This window comes from Trichomycterus rosablanca, chromosome 8 (assembly GCF_030014385.1).
Source record: "Trichomycterus rosablanca isolate fTriRos1 chromosome 8, fTriRos1.hap1, whole genome shotgun sequence".
NCBI lineage: Eukaryota > Metazoa > Chordata > Actinopteri > Siluriformes > Trichomycteridae > Trichomycterus > Trichomycterus rosablanca.
This window is the reverse complement of record NC_085995.1, coordinates 28,172,495-28,189,635: the sequence shown is the minus strand read 5'-3', so window position 1 is coordinate 28,189,635 and position 17,141 is coordinate 28,172,495. Positions and strand designations below refer to the sequence as shown.

The 17,141-nt window shown below is 39.5% G+C and overlaps 2 protein-coding genes across 2 annotated transcripts; both read left to right on the top strand.

Moving 5' to 3' along the window:
• Positions 1-10,506: 10,506 nt before the first annotated feature.
• fgfbp2a (fibroblast growth factor binding protein 2a) lies at positions 10,507-11,233 on the top strand. Its single transcript, XM_062999647.1, has 2 exons — positions 10,507-11,124; positions 11,222-11,233. Exons 1-2 carry the CDS (start codon positions 10,507-10,509, stop codon positions 11,231-11,233), a joined length of 630 nt encoding a protein of 209 aa, XP_062855717.1.
• Positions 11,234-15,402: 4,169 nt separating this feature from the next.
• fgfbp1a (fibroblast growth factor binding protein 1a) lies at positions 15,403-16,047 on the top strand. The gene has a single exon (XM_062999988.1). It carries the CDS (start codon positions 15,403-15,405, stop codon positions 16,045-16,047), a length of 645 nt encoding a protein of 214 aa, XP_062856058.1.
• Positions 16,048-17,141: the final 1,094 nt, after the last annotated feature.

Here is a 17,141-nt window from a genome sequence, read left to right as displayed (position 1 = left end):
GAATACATTGTATCGAATCTCAGCTCTGCCATCCGGCAGCCACATGAACAACGATTGGCCTGTTTTTCATATAAGGGTGGGGTATTAAGCCGGATAGGGACTCCTCGTAACTGATGCACTAAAACCTCTGCTGGCTGACTGATGGCGCCTGCACAGAGGTGGGGAAAGAGTGCGTTGATCAGGGTGTGTACACAAGGCTGATTCACATATATTCACCCGCCTAGTGTAGGTGACAAAATGCATACGGCTGCTGCCCACGTGTCAGAGGGGGCATGGGTTAGCTTCGTTCTCCGTACATTAGTGGAGAGGAAGCATGACGCAATTGGGCAATTGGACATGCTAAAAAGTCGTGAGAAAAAGGGAGAAAATGCATAAACAAAATATTAAAAAAAACTTCATAACAAAAGATTGCAAATAATTTAGAAATTGTACTATCTACTGTGCATAATATTGTAATATTGTGAAAAGATTCAGGAAATCCTCAAAAAATCTCAGTCTGTTTAGGGCAAACCACCGCTGAATGCGTGTGAAATTTAAACCTGCAGACTACATTGCATTAAAAACTGTCATGCTCCTGAGATAAGTATATCAGTACAGTACATGTGAGGGACCTCAGAAAAGTGTAGCGATTGATACCGTCTGCTGCTGGATCAAGAAGTGTGACTTGAAATACTATTTTACCAAAAGTAAACCATACATTAACTTCCTGCAAAAATACTGTGTAGTTCTGTTGACTCAAGCTCATCTCAGATGGACCAAAAGACAGTGGTTGTGAGGCAAATCAGAAAATGGCAAAACTGCAACATATTTTAAAAAGTATAATTAATAGGAAAGGTAATGTAACACAGTAATAAGCAAGCCATTTTCCCAACTTGTGGCAGGCATTAAATTATACATTTGTTTTATGTGCAAAAGTACAGTTGGTCAGTAAAAACATTGGACATCTTTTCTTTGTAGTTAATTAGTTAAATTACAGGTCATGAGAACACAAAAAAACTTTGACCAATCTTTTACAGAAATGTAGTTTGTGGTGTGTGTGTGTGTGTGTATATATATATATATATACAGTATATATATATATATATATATATATATATATATATATATATACAGTGTATCACAAAAGTGAGTACACCCCTCACATTTCTGCAGATATTTAAGTATATCTTTTCATGGGACAACACTGACAAAATGACACTTTGACACAATGAAAAGTAGTCTGTGTGCAGCTTATATAACAGTTTAAATTTATTCTTCCCTCAAAATAACTCAATATACAGCCATTAATGTCTAAACCACCGGCAACAAAAGTGAGTACACCCCTAAGAGACTACACCCCTAAATGTCCAAATTGAGCACTGCTTGTCATTTTCCCTCCAAAATGTCATGTGATTTGTTAGTGTTACTAGGTCTCAGGTGTGCATAGGGAGCAGGTGTGTTCAATTTAGTAGTACAGCTCTCACACTCTCTCATACTGGTCACTGAAAGTTCCAACATGGCACCTCATGGCAAAGAACTCTCTGAGGATCTTAAAAGACGAATTGTTGCGCTACATGAAGATGGCCAAGGCTACAAGAAGATTGCCAACACCCTGAAACTGAGCTGCAGCACAGTGGCCAAGATCATCCAGCGTTTTCAAAGAGCAGGGTCCACTCAGAACAGACCTCGCGTTGGTCGTCCAAAGAAGCTGAGTGCACGTGCTCAGCGTCACATCCAACTGCTGTCTTTGAAAGATAGGCGCAGGAGTGCTGTCAGCATTGCTGCAGAGATTGAAAAGGTGGGGGGTCAGCCTGTCAGTGCTCAGACCATACGCTGCATACTACATAAAATTGGTCTGCATGGCTGTCACCCCAGAAGGAAGCCACTTCTGAAGTCTCTACACAAGAAAGCCCGCAAACAGTTTTCTGAAGACATGTCAACAAAGGACATGGATTACTGGAACCATGTCCTATGGTCTGATGAGACCAAGATTAATTTGTTTGGTTCAGATGGTCTCAAGCATGTGTGGCGGCAATCAGGTGAGGAGTACAAAGATAAGTGTGTCATGCCTACAGTCAAGCATGGTGGTGGGAATGCCATGGTCTGGGGCTGCATGGGTGCAGCAGGTGTTGGGGAGTTACATTTCATTGAGGGACACATGAACTCCAATATGTACTGTGAAATACTGAAGCAGAGCATGATCCCCTCCCTCCGGAAACTAGGTCGCAGGGCAGTGTTCCTGCATGATAATGACCCCAAACACACCTCTAAGACGACCACTGCTTTATTGAAGAGGCTGAGGGTAAAGGTGATGGACTGGCCAAGCATGTCTCCAGACCTAAACCCAATAGAACCTCTTTGGGGCATCCTCAAGCGGAAGGTGGAGGAGTGCAAAGTCTCGAATATCCGCCAGCTCCGTGATGTCGTCATGGAGGAGTGGAAAAGCATTCCAGTGGCAACCTGTGAAGCTCTGGTAAACTCCATGCCCAGGAGAGTTAAGGCAGTTCTGGGAAATAATGGTGGCCACACAAAATATTGACACTTCAGGAACTTTCACTAAGGGGTGTACTCACTTTTGTTGCCGGTGGTTTAGACATTAATGGCTGTATATTGAGTTATTTTGAGGGAAGAATAAATTTACACTGTTATATAAGCTGCACACAGACTACTTTTCATTGTGTCAAAGTGTCATTTTGTCAGTGTTGTCCCATGAAAAGATATACTTAAATATCTGCAGAAATGTGAGGGGTGTACTCACTTTTGTGATACACTGTATATATACACACAGTGGGGGAAATAAGTATTTGATCCCCTGCTGATTTTGTAAGTTTACCCCCTTACAAAGACTTGAACAGTCTATAATTTTTATAGAAGGTTTATTTTAACAGAGAGAGACAGAATATCAACAAAAAATCCAGAAAAAAAACATTAAATAAAAGTTATAAATTAATTTGTATTTAATGAAGGGAAATAAGTATTTGATCCCCTACCAACCAGCAAGAATTCTGACCCCCACAGACCGGTTATGTGCCCATGAGGCACACAAATTAGTCCTGTCCCTGTATAAAAGACTCCTGTCACAGAATCAGTTTCTTCCGTTCAAATCTCTCGACCACCATGGGCAAGACCAAAGAGCTATCAAAGGACGTCAGGGACAAGATTGTAGACCAGCACAAAGCTGGAATGGGCTACAAGACCATCAGCAAGAAGCTTGGTGAGAAAGAGACCACTGTTGGTGCGATAATTCAAAAATGGAAGAAATACAAGATCACAGTCAATCACCCTCACTCTGGAGATCCATGCAAGATCTCACCTGGTGGGGTAAGAATGATTCTGAGAAAGGTGAGGTCAGTCCAGAATTACACGGGAGGAGCTTGTCAATGATCTCAAGGGAGCTGGGAGCACAGTCACCAAGAAAACCATTAGTAACACACTTCGCCGTAATGGATTGAGATCCTGCAGTGCCCGCAAAGTCCCTTTGCTCAAGAAGGCTCATGTACAGGCCCGTCTGAAGTTTGCCAATGAACACCTGAATGATTCAGAGAAAGCTTGGGAGAATGTGATATGGTCAGATGAGACCAAAATTGAGCTCTTTGGCATCAACTCCACTCGCCGTGTTTGGAGGCAAAGAAATGCCCGGTGGGGATGGTGTTCTTGGGGTCATTTCCAGCATTTCTCTGCTCCCAGCTCCCTTGAGATCTGATTCTGAAGGAAACTGATTCTGTGACAGGTGTCTTTTATACAGGGACAGGACTAATTTGTGTGCCTCATGGGCACATAACCGGTCTGTGGGGGTCAGAATTCTTGCTGGTTGGTAGGGGATCAAATACTTATTTTCCTTTATTAAATACAAATTAATTTATAACTTTTATTTAATGTTTTTTTTCTGGATTTTTTTTGTTGATATTCTTTCTCTATCTGTTAAAATAAACCTTCAAAAAAAATTATAGACTGTTCAAGTCTTTGTAAGGGGGTAAACTTACAAAATCAGCAGGGGATCAAATACTTATTTCCCCCACTATATATATACAGTGCTGCTTGAAAGTTTGTGAACTCCTTGAGTAGTTTAGATTTTTCTGTTGTTTTACCATGATTTTCTTATTTTATCATCACCAGCTTTTATATATGAAATGTCAGGTTTATGTTCATCAATTCCATTGACCTGTTTTGAGGGAAATGTGTGAGTTGCCAGCAGACTACATGAAACATGGAATCAGAGCATGTGCAAAAGTAAATGAACCACAGCTGCACTGGTAAAGTCAATTAGGTAAAAGACTCAGGTGAAACACATGTGGGTGCTCAAGTAATCAATTAAGCAGGCCAATGAAATGAGACATCCTTGGGAAAAGTTTTGAGTCACACTGATTAAAAGGGAGAGGAAACCAACCAAACCACTGTCGTGCCAAGGCGTAAAGCACACAATTAAACAATGCCGAGAGGAAAGGAGACATCCGAGGACATCAGGAAGAAGGTGGTGACAGCCCATCAGTCTGGGGAAAGCTACAAGACCATCTCCAAAAGATTCCAGCTCCATCCATCCACTGTAAGACAAATCATTTACAAATGGAGGGCACTCAGCATCACCGCAACTCTGCCCTGAAGTGGACGGCCATCAAAACTTACACCAAGAAGCACCAGAAAAATAATAATTCAGGTAAAGGCCAACCCACACACTGCCTCCAGAGAGTTGCAGACCTCTCTGGCAGCATCTGGGATAAATGTACATGCGTTCACAATCAGGCGAAAAATCAATAGACATGGCATTCATGGGAGAGTTGCTAGAAGGAAGCCTCTGCTCTCAAGAAAGAACAAAGTTGCCTGTTAAAACTTTGCCAGAGAGCACTTGGACAAACCAGAGGCCTTCTGGAAGTCCATTCTCTGGACAGATGAGTCCAAAATTGAATTATTTGGCCACAATCACAGGCGCCATGTTTGGAGAAAAGTCAACACTGCATATAAAGAGAAGAACCTCCTCCCAACAGTGAAGCATGGTGGTGAGAATGTGAAGGTCTGGGCCTGCTTTTCTGCCTCCGGACCTGGACGACTCCATATCATACAGGGAACCATCAATTCCCAGGCCTATCAACAAATTCTTGACCAGAATCTCCTGCCATCAGTCAGGGAGTTGAAGCTGGGACAGAAATGGATTATGCAACAAGACAATGACCCAAAGCATTTCAGCAAAACTACCAAGGAATGACTTAAGAAAAAGAAGATTCGCACTCTGGATTGGCCCAGTCAAAGTCCGGACCTCAATCCCATAGAAATGCTGTGGCAAGATCTGAAGCGGGCGGTACATGCCAGATGTCCCTCCAACCTCTCTCAACTGGCGGAGTTCTGCCAGGAGGAGTGGGCAAAAATCCCAAAAAGCAGATGTGAGACACTCGTTTGTGGTTACAGAAGACGTTTGGTTGAAGTAATGGCTGCAAAAGGAGGTGCCACAAGCTACTAACTAAAAGAGTTCACATACTTTTGCACTTGGCAGATTTTCAGTTTTTTGAAAGATAAATTACTTTTGTTGAATAAATAATGAAACTATATATCTTTTTTCTGTGTGTCCCTTATTTGGAAGGTCTGCTTTACAAATTGAGATTTGGATGTTCATTTCATAAGCTTATTTTAATTTTTATTTTAGAAAACAATGACCATGTTCGGGTGGTTCACAAACTTTCAAGCAGCACTGTATATATATATATATATATATATATATATATATATATATATATATATATATATACACACACACACACACACAAACACACGAGGGATCTTCAAAAAGTTTCCGCACTTTTATATTTCCGTTGGAAATGGTGAGGGTGGGAGGAGTAGTAATTGGTCGAGTCTGAGAGACTGAGAAAGAGCTTATAGTCCGGATTTAGCGCCATGTGATTTCCACCTTTTTAGATGCTCAAAGAAGCTTTAAGGGGAAGAAGATTTTTATGTGATGATGATGTGAAAGCAGCGGTGCATCAGTGGCTACACGCTCAACCAAAAACATTTTTGCTGATGGCATTAAAAAGTTGGTACGACGCTGGGAAAAATGCATCAAAAGGTGACTATAAAAGTAATTTGTTTTTGAAATTCTTAATAAATAGAGTTTTAAAAAGGTGCGGAAACTTTTTGAAGAACCCACCTATATATAGAGTTTATAAATATGCTTGTACAGTATGTGTAATACGTAACACAATATAAAATTGCTGATGAGCCATCTGTCGACACTTTAATGTAAATTAATTCATCAGATCTACAGACTAATACCTGTCAAACTGTAAGAGATATTTGTTTATATATATATATATATAGCAAAGTTTTACTTTGTGTTGAAAATGTCCAAATACAATTTTTACTTACAACGACACATCAAATTATTAAATAGCAGTTTCAATTCAAGACTGTAGGCATTGTCATATAACGCTCCAGAATTGCTCTTTGACGCTAAAGCCTATTTTTGTAGGTCTCAGGTCTTAGGGTTTTTAACTATTATAAAATGTTTTTGACAATGTTAGATTATTGCTGACTAACTATCAAACAGTGAATGTAATGCATCTTTGTACATTTTTATCAAGTGGTACTCAGAAATGCATTTATTTTATTGCTAGTTCATTGCTAAGCCTTCGTTAATATTTCTGTAAATAATGATAAGTATAATAATAATGTATGGTGCTAGATATTTTTAATAATAATAGTTAACCTTGTGAAAATAACAGTGTTATGCTGTGCTTGGATACAATGTTAATCTGGTTTCTTGTACCCCTGAGGTTGCCAGGTTTACTGTATGTTCGCTGTGGTTTTAATGTATCACACTGTTTTCTCATCAGCTGCAGTGGTGGTACTACCTCTGTCTCAATCTCACTTAAAGACATTCCAACGATGTTGAGTGGCATTTATCAGTCAGGGTTGTCAACACAACTAGCTAGGCTGCCTAAACTGTAAAATATTGTGAATAAACCAAACCAGAATCTCTGTAATATTGGTGATTTGAGTTCCAGTTTTACATGAATGTTTTATTTGCCTATTTGCATGTCAAATTTTTAAAAAGGGCTTTGGTTTGTATTAGACAGTGTTAGGCAGACTGTAGTTAGCCAAGCTACAAATTACTGTACAAAAAAATAGCTCAGTTAAAACTGCAATATGCTTTCTCAGATCATTTGAACTGGCATTAAAATTATGTGAATATCCACCACTAATTTCCAATCAGAGATTGGAAAACATTATAATATTGGGCAACATTATAATACATTAATACATTTCATTTATTCTGGTTCCTCCAGAAAACACTGAGCTCAAGTTAGGAATACCCTGGATAAGGTGCCAATCTTTCGCAGGGCCTTAGACAACCCACCATCAAACATAGGCAAATCATGTCTGTGTGGACGCCCAGGTTTGAATCTTGGGTGCTATCAGCCAGCAAGCTAGTTTAATAGACCTATGCACCATCAAGCACCTACATTAGTACAGTAAAATGTTTACCAGAGTAAGAGGTGTTTGTCTTATATTTACAGGAGCTAGGTTAGTTTCTTGAATTCGATTCTACTATCACTGTAATGTATGCTAGGTATATCAGATACCCTCCAATATACGAGAAGCACTGACTTAGAACTGGATCTACTTAAACTGGATCTATTTAGAGCTGTCCTGTTATAATAGATAAATACACACCAACACATGCCATGGTTTACAATAGTTTACATGAATTAAAATGTATTGACACTACCTAATCATTGACAGATATAGTTCAACGACTAGGTCTACTTCTTGTAATTTTTACTGTCACATATCCCAAACACGGGTGCTCAGGTGGCACAGCGGTCAGTTGCAGCTGGTTTGAAAACCCAGTGGTGCTATCGTCCAATTAAGCATGTCCGAGAGAGGGATGGCCAATGCCCTGCAATGGATTGGTGTCATGTCTGGGTGGTGTTACTGCATTGTGCCCAGTGATTCTGGAAAAATCAGACCCACACTACCCTAGCCAGGATAAAGCTGTAGGAATTCATGAAAATGAAATGAATTTTAATGGAAAAAAAATGTCCCAGGGCCGCTCAGGTGGCGCAGCAGTAAGATATGCTAGCACACCAGAGCTGGGATTTTGAATACATCATATCGAATCTCAGCTCTGCCATTCGGCTAGGCTGGGCGGCTATATGAAAAACGTTTGGCTGTTGTTCATTTAGGGAAGGGAAATACTGGATAGGGACCTCATAACTGATGCAATTATGACCTCTGCTGGCTGATTGATGGCGTCTGCGCAGAGTAGAGAAATAATGCTGATCCACATATAAACTCGCCTTGTGCAGGTGAAAAGATGCAGTCGGCTACTGCACACGTTTCGGAGGGAGCGTGTGACAGTTTGCTCTCCTCAATCAGGGCGGGGGTCAGTACCAGTAGATAGGAAGTATAATGCAATTGGGTAAACATGGGATGCACTAAAAATCAGGAAAAAAGGGGAGAAAATGCATTAAAAAATTCCCAGTAACATGTAGGCTCACTCCTGTTTAAAAAGAACCTTTTCAGCAATGTAACATAGGACCATTTTGGAAGTTAAAAGGGGACTCGAGCACCCAGGTGGCGCAGCGGGATACTCCGCTTGCACACTAGCACCGAGTTTCGAACCGAGGAGTTGCTTCAGGTCGGCTGGGCGCCATCTAGCAGGCATAATTGGCAGTGCCTGCAGCAGATACTAATTGTCCACCGTATCTGCAGGGTGGGGGCTATACTATGTGTGGGTGGGTGGGTCTTCATACCCTGTGTAAGGACCCTGATTGGCGGAAGAGACGCCTGTGCAGAATGCAGGGGCGAGAAGAGGAGCGCTGTGCATGTGTCGGAAGAGGCGTGTACAGCGACGTGCTCTCCTCGGATGCAATCTGGTATCCCTGGTAGCAGCGGAAGACAAAATTAAGTGCGCTAAATCAGGAGGAAAATGAAGAGAAAATGCATAACAAAATTTTTTAAAAGGGGACTCCACAGTGGGAGCAGTTTCACAAAAGTACAGAAAACAGAACAGTGATGAACCTTCCCAGAGGTGGGTGGCCTACCATTTTTTTAATGCACAGTGATGACTAATTCCAAACAAACCCAGATAAATTCCTGGCTAAAATAATATTAATGTGAGTTGCAAGATAAAAACGGCAAGAAATTTTACTTCTGGCATAATGTTAAAACAGCATTCGACAATAAACATACCAATAGTCAGACATGGTGGTGGTAGAGGCATTGTTAGGGGATGCATTACTGCTTTAGGGTCTGACCAACTTGCCACAATTGACAGAACCATGAACTCTGCATTCCACCAAAAACTACTAAATGGAGAATATCTGGTCATCAGTCCATGATCTAAAGTTTAAGCACTACTGACTTACACAAAACAGCAATCTGAAGTACAAGAGCAAGTCCACCCCTGAATGGTTCTAAAGAAAGAAAATAAAGGATTTGAAGACTTGTATTTTAATACAATAATATGGTTGTATTAAAAAAATTGTAAAGAGGATTGGGCCAAAATTCCAAAAGTGTTTGGTTGCAGTTGCTACAGGTGGCACAACTATTTATTAAGTTAAGTTTAAGGGGGAAATAACTTGTATGCATGAAATAGATGTTACATTATTTTTTTCTTCAATAAACAATGTAAAAAACACTGTTGTTTCCTCGTTCCTATTGTCTTCTGTTACATTTTGTTATGGGTAAAAAGCAGCATTTATAGGGGTATCATCATTATAAATACACTTCTGTACATTAATAAATAAATAAAGAGGTTTTTAACCATTAAATCATTAGGGATTGAGAAGAATGGGTGAAAAAACAAGAGCAAGGCTTGATTCAGGGGCAAAGCAGTAAAGGCCTGAGGTAAACAAGATATTTGGTATTAGTCCAAAAGTAGGAAGAAGTTGGGGGCCCCATTTTGTTTATATTTCAGGTCATAACAATTCAGTGGACCCAGCTTTCTCAAAAAGAATTGAATGCTTGAAAACGTGACTGTCAATCTGCCGCACACCAGACCACAAATCTATTCATGCCTACACTCAACAGGCCTCCCATGTTCTCAAATGGTGTCTCAAATGCTAATTTTGTTGTTGCATGTTAATGATCTTGCAAGTTTCTTAAACAATGACACCACTGATAAAAGTTGTGCATTCCAGGACACACATGTTTTGAACCTGAGACAAAATCTGCTAAATAATTTAATTCTTGTTGTGAATTTATAAATAGCTTTGGTGCGTTATGTAGCAATTTGTATATCATGCCACCAGACCTCCAGGTTTGGGTGTGTGCTCTAAATATTTTGCCTTTCGCACGCATGCATGCTTCTTTTAATCAGTTGCATATGTGTGCTCATTGACAGTCCCCAGATGAACATGCAGTCGGGGGAAGGGGGCTGAACTTGCCTCTTGGACTTCCTTCCTAAATAGAAGACATGTTTCCTTTTACCTCAGCCTAAATACCCCCTTTGTAAGCACTGACCATAAATAGCAGAGCAAGATTGCCCAGCCTACACAGAATCTGCTGCTCTTCTGACGCTCGTCTCCAGCTTTCAGCATGCAGATCCTCAGCCAGGCAGTCCTGTTGTTCTGCTGTGTTTGGGCAGCTCATGGAGAAGATGCTGCTGAAGCTGCAAGGAGTAAAACCGCCTGGGATGGAACTATCCAGTTTGTTACAAAAGGCAAGGACCAGTGCAACTTGAAAGTGACGGAACACGTGGAGGTCACCAGGCTACGTGTTGAGTGCCAGGGCCCGAAAGCGTCTTACTGGTGCGAGTCTGAAGGCAAGCCAAAGGTTTGCCGCAACTACATCGCTAACCCTCGACACTTTTTCACACAGATCATGTGGGAACTGCGTAAGCTGCAGAATGCCTGTAATGGCCAGCGTATCATTAAGCCACCCATGTGTAAAAAAGCATCAGACGAGGCCCAGATGGTCATGACTCGTGGTGCCTCATCAGTACAAGCAACTGCTGTATCAAACTTAGCCACTACACAACCTCCATCTGCCAAAGAAGAGCAAGTCAAACCTGAGCAGACTAAACAAGAGCCACCTTCACCTGCAGAACAAGCCAAGCCAGAACAAGCTAAAACAAATGGAGCAAAACAAAAGCCAGTAAGACAAAAGCCAGTAAAACCACAACCCACCAGATCTCAGCCTGCCAGACCAGCCAAGGTAAAACCAGATGAACCCAAAACAGAGCAAGTAAAACCAGACCAGGGAAAATCTGCTGTGTCTAAAACACCTGCCAAATCAACAACACTGAAGAAAGTGGTTACAATAAAGACGACACAAGCACCGACGACACCGGCACTCACGAGGTCAGCTGAGAATCTGGCCCAGCAATACTGCTGGCAGTCCATGAAGGATTTCTGCACCCAAGTCATCTCTTGGTTTAAAAACTGAGTAAAGGTTAGTTATGCCTTAATTATTATAATTATGCCCTAATAATTATAAGAATATGACTATTAAAAACTTGAAAAGGTGCATTATTAAAGCTTTAATGTGTTTTCTGAGTTCCTACTTCTGTCATGCCCGTTTAATGCAAAATGTTTATTGACTTACCACCTACCAACTTAAGATGTTTTCAATGCAATGTCTCCAAATCACCAAATGTTACATACTGTATCTATAATGTTAATTTGCACATCCATACAATAGTCAAGTGTAATAATTTTGTGTTGATTGTTTCTCAGATCAACGCTGTTGAGAGAACAGACTTGAAACACCCTTGAAATGGACTGTGAAACCCTCCTCAGGAGTTTGACATACAGTTGTCTCTTGTTTAATGGACACAACCTAATTGTACTGTAACATGATTGAAATGAGTGTAAGACCACCAAATGAAATGTTTTCTCTTTAAATATAGACAGTGTAAACAGAAAAACATGCTTATATGATGTATTAACTTAGACAGTATATGTGTATATCTGTTACAAGCTCATTTTAATACATGAATTTTGACACAGCTGTCCAGAGGCTTAGATAAATTTAGAGAATTTTTAGATTTTTGTGTATGATTAAACTAGAATAGAAAATACTTTCACTAGATAAGGATATTTTAAGTGGACGATTCCTATTTTTTTTTTTTTTTTTGCTTTTAACCATGTATGAATGTCTTAATGTATAATAAAAATGGATTTGATACTATTGTGTTCGGTTTGTTAAACAGCAGAGGGCACTAGTGGCTTAAAAAGCATAGAAATGTTTCAGTAGGCTCAAAAACTTGAAGCAGTCAAGTAAAACTAACACAACTAAAATAAAATAATATACTAAAATGTAATAAACAACCAAACTATTAGAAATACAGCCTCCTAATCTAACTCACCGTTAATATTCGAGGTTACATTTGTCTTCTTCGTAACATTTATGGTCACTGTGGTAAAACAACACTACACGAGGAGCTCATTTCTGTGAAGTGAAACATTTGTATTTAAACATTATTTTACTTACAACAGATACACAAAATCTCCACACCTTTCAGACTTGCGTGTAAAGAAACATGAAAACTCAATGCCACACACAAAAAATGCTAAAGCTGATTTATGACTGAGCAAAATTACCTCAGTGTCCTAGTTAAAATGGAATTTGAGGCATATTCACCTACAAAATATGGGGTTATTTATAGCACCCTAGCTACAGAAATTAACCTTATACATCAGTCTTCAGTCTTCCTATAATAACTTTGAATGCTTTGGCTTTTATTTTTCACTGCCTTGCTGACTTGATATTTCATTGTTTCAAATATAAAAGCATTAAGCTAGAAAAGTCAGTGGCCACTTAACAAGTGACAAAAATTATTGTGGACTAAGCTGGACATTCTCTACTTAAATTTTCAGTAAACAGATAACACCATCCCTACTCCTGTTATTATTATTATTTGCTTTGCTTTATCCTGGTCAGGGTCTCGGTGGGTCTTTTCCGGAATCACACCAATCCATTGCATGGCCCTATATTATATATTATGTCTGACCAGCCGATAGCACCGCTGGAAATTTGAACCCTGGGTCCCAGAGGTAGTGGGCATGAGTAATTTACCACTGTGCCACCCGAGCGCCCTATTGTTAATTATTATTATATATATTTGTACATTTAAAAGATAGCTTATGTAATTATATGTTGTAAAAAGGGAGAAGGCAGTCTGGACCAGTTTGGTTACAACCCTATCAAACATTTGTGTCAGGAGCTTATAAATGCTGTACACCAATACCTTCAAGTAACCAAGCTGATCCTGAACAACTGTTTGAAGAAATGGGCTAATAGGAATTAAAACTTGGAATTAAAACATCTCCAAATAACGTATGTAGCATGAATGCTTATGAATGACAGTATTTAGGTGGATTTTGTTTATTTCTATTTTGGACTGTACCTAGATAATGGTATTTAACAATGGTATTTTATTACATTGCTAATAATAATCAAATTAAAATCCCAGATTGTGACAACCACATATGTGATAATAACAGTGGGGCTAAATAGTTTTTTAAGGTACTGTATGTCTCTTTTAAGTCAGCTTGCTTACCTGAACTATTACAACAGCTCAAAAGCAGTTGGACACAGTCCAGTAAAAAGATTAACTGTTGCAGGTAAGGTCTTTACACATCCCTCAGAAAATTGTACAATGTGTATTTATTTTAAAAAAATAAACCTGAAGCACTGTGGGTGTCAGTATGAACAGGCATGATTCCATTACTGTGGACAAGCCAAATCAAGTTTCTGCCCTATGACTTGAACATTCCTGAGTGAGATTATCCAACAATGTGTGTGTGTGAGTGTGTGTGGTATAAAGAGCATGTTCAGGACAGGTGTCAGTAAAACTAAACTGCATGCCACTGAGCAACACGCCACACACGGTAGGTAATACTGACTAATATTTACTTTTTTAGAAATATGATCATAGAGTTGTCTACCACACATTTTATAAAACCTTGTTAATGCATTAACCTTGCTCACTGATTTTCAGAAAAGTATTAATAAGAACCCAACAGTATGCACATAATGTATAATTTACAGCAAGTTTCTTATTTGTGAAATAAAATTATAATGTTTCCACGATAATTAATCTTTTAAAGACTTTTACCTTTTCTGGGTAAAGTTGAACTGTTACTTTACAGCTTACATTTGTGACTCTTATTAGAAATAATATGAATGTATCAGAGTGGATATCATAAATAGACATATAAATACAAACTCATTCAGTCTGAAATTAATAACTGCAACACACTCAAAAAACTAAGAGCCATTGCCAAGGAAATTAAAATGTTTATAAAATATTATATTACAATCTAAAAGCTACAAAATCCACAGAAGTCTTAGCCTGTGTAGGGCAACACCGAAAACCACTACTGAATGTGTGTGATTTTCAAGCCCTCAGAGGGCACTGTATTAAACTGTATTATGTAAAGAGTCAATCAATACATCAATTCTAAGCAGTGCCACTGAGTTCTCTGTGCCAAAGCTCATCTTAGATGTTAGATGAGTCAGCCAATATCTGTCATAGTTTGGAGGTGCATCAGTGCCCATGGGATGAGTGACTTGCATTTGTGTGAAGGCACCACTGATGTGGAGGTGTATGCTGAGACATGCTGCCATCAAGGTGACGTCTTCTCCCAGGAAGTCCATGGTTATTTTAGCAAGATGATGGCTGGCTTATGCGCTACAACTGGGTGGCTTTGTAGACATAGAGTGCATGTGCATGATTGGCCTGCCTGCAGTCCAGATCTATTTCCTATTGAAAATGTATGACGTATTATGTAAAGGAGAATCAGACAATGGCAACCACAGACTGTCCAATAGCTAAAAGTCGTGTATCGAGCAAGAATGGGCAAAAATTGCACTTACAAAACTGCACTGTGTTTACAAATGGTAAGCATGCCTCTGTCCAAACTTTTTTGAGTATATTGCATGAATCAAATTCAAAATGTTTCTCTTTACAAAGTACCATGATGTGAAAAACAATGGAATGGTTTCATTGTCTATTACGAAATGTCCTTTAAACGAAACTTTAAAACTGGGGGTTTTATACTTACCCAATAGGCCAATTTAAGCTGTGATAAAGACACACTGAAGACATAACTGCATGCTTGAACTATTTAGCCAAAATTTCAGGTTCACTTTCGCTTTACTAAATAAATATATAGTAGCTTAAAAGTAAATTGTAAAATCATTATATAGTTTTTTGCAGCTGCATAGGCTGCTTAACTCTTCTCTCTATATTGGAGTTAATAAATCTGCTTCGCTGACAGCTGGCACACCCTGCCTGCCAGGTATACATGGAAAATTAAAAAAAATTACAGGCTGCACATTTTGAATAAATCACAAAATATCATGGAGTTATTGCAGGATTTTGGTAAACCAAAGCCCTAGAAATGATTACAAGTCATATTTTGTTTTGTAGTACTGTATTTGTGCAATCTTTGTCCTCAGCAGGTTTTCAAAGATCACCCTTAAGCAATGGTGCATGTCAAAGGAATCGCTCTGACTCTGATCTGCATCTGCATTATGCATGACTTTCTTCTGACAAGCGCTCAGGCAAAGAAGGGTGAGAAGGATGGCAAGGGAAAAATAAAAGACAAGCAGCAGAAGCTTCCTCCAAAGCCAACAAGTCAGAAAAAAATTGCCTTAAAAAGCCAGAATGAACCCTATAAAGGCAAGTTTTCAAACAAGGACGGGATGCAGTGCACATGGGTAGCTCTGAGCAGCAACATTAAGGAAGATGGAACGTTCATCCTGAGTATCAGCTGCAAAAAGGGCACAGAGAGCTTAAACTGTGAGTACAAGGCCAAACCGAGGTTGTGTACTGAGTATGCATCCAGCGTTGAAGTGTACTGGAAGCAGATTGGCCGCTCACTAAGAAAGCAGAAGAAACTGTGTCTAGATCCTAAAGCGCAGCTTAAAGCTAAGATGTGTGGAAAGTCACCAAAGGATGCACACTTCACGCTCGACACCACAGCTAAGGGCAGTCCAGCTTCCGGTAGAAGAGATAAACCATGCCCAAATCTGGCGAATCAGCAGAAACTGGCAAAAGAGTACTGCAGCTCCACCTGGTCTTCGTTCTGCACATTTTTCTTTGCTATGGTTGAAAATGACGATTGCTGAATGAAATGCACCTCTAATGCTACATTTACGTTAGCACTGGTCAATATACAACTTCAAAATGCAGGACTCGTTTAGACTCAACTTTTGCACTGTATTCAAAACGAGCTTTCTTTGTGCTAATGCCTCAAATGATCATGTAAACCTGCTACAGAGACATTTCATAAACCTCACTCTAGTGTTTTCTTCAATATGGTAGAATAATACAGATGTTTCTGGTTAAACTAAGTTAAGTACCTTTTGATGCATATTTATTACCTTAATATACCAATAAAGAAGGTCGTAGAACAAAATTACAGCACTAAAATATTTTTCTTTTGTTATTTTAAAAATGCTTCATCACTGTTTGCAAACTAATAAGCAAAACTACGAAATCTTTTACTAAATATAACCACACTGATATATACATGATTATCATACAAGAAGATTTATTCAGTTGGAGAAACTAAAACTGTTGATTGACCAAGTATCTTGTTAGCAAATATTTGGGGTTCTGAATGCATCGCATCGAATCTCGACTCTACCTCTCCGACTGGGTTGGGTGGCAGCATAAACAACGATTGACTGTTGTTCAGGGTTAAAGGGTAGAGAGTCGGATCATAGATCCTCATAACTGGTACAACTGCGCCCCCTGCTGGCTGACTGATGGCACCTGCACAGGGCTGAGGAATAATGCTGATGGGGGTGTGACCCTCCGTACACAGCGTTCATTAGTGTATGAACTCGACTCGTGCAGGTGAAAAATGCAGTCTGTACTGATTGCGTACCAGAGGGGGCGCAAGTCAGTTGAGAGGCGTCCTCAGTCAGTGGTGAAGTGTCGAACTAGTATAGAGGACGCAATCAGGGTAATTGGACACGACTAGAATAGGGGAGGAAAAAAGTGGGGAAAAATAGATAATAATAATAATTTTAAAAATAATAATACAAAAACCTTTAACTTTTTAACCTTTGCAATTATGCTGTGGCTCAAACTACATATTTCTAGACTTCATTCTGGATAGGCTTAACTTGTCCTGGTACCGTGAAATACTGGGTGTGAAGCATCAGTAGCTGGGCAACACTCACAATGAGTGTTTTTGTGTAAAGCCATTAAAAAA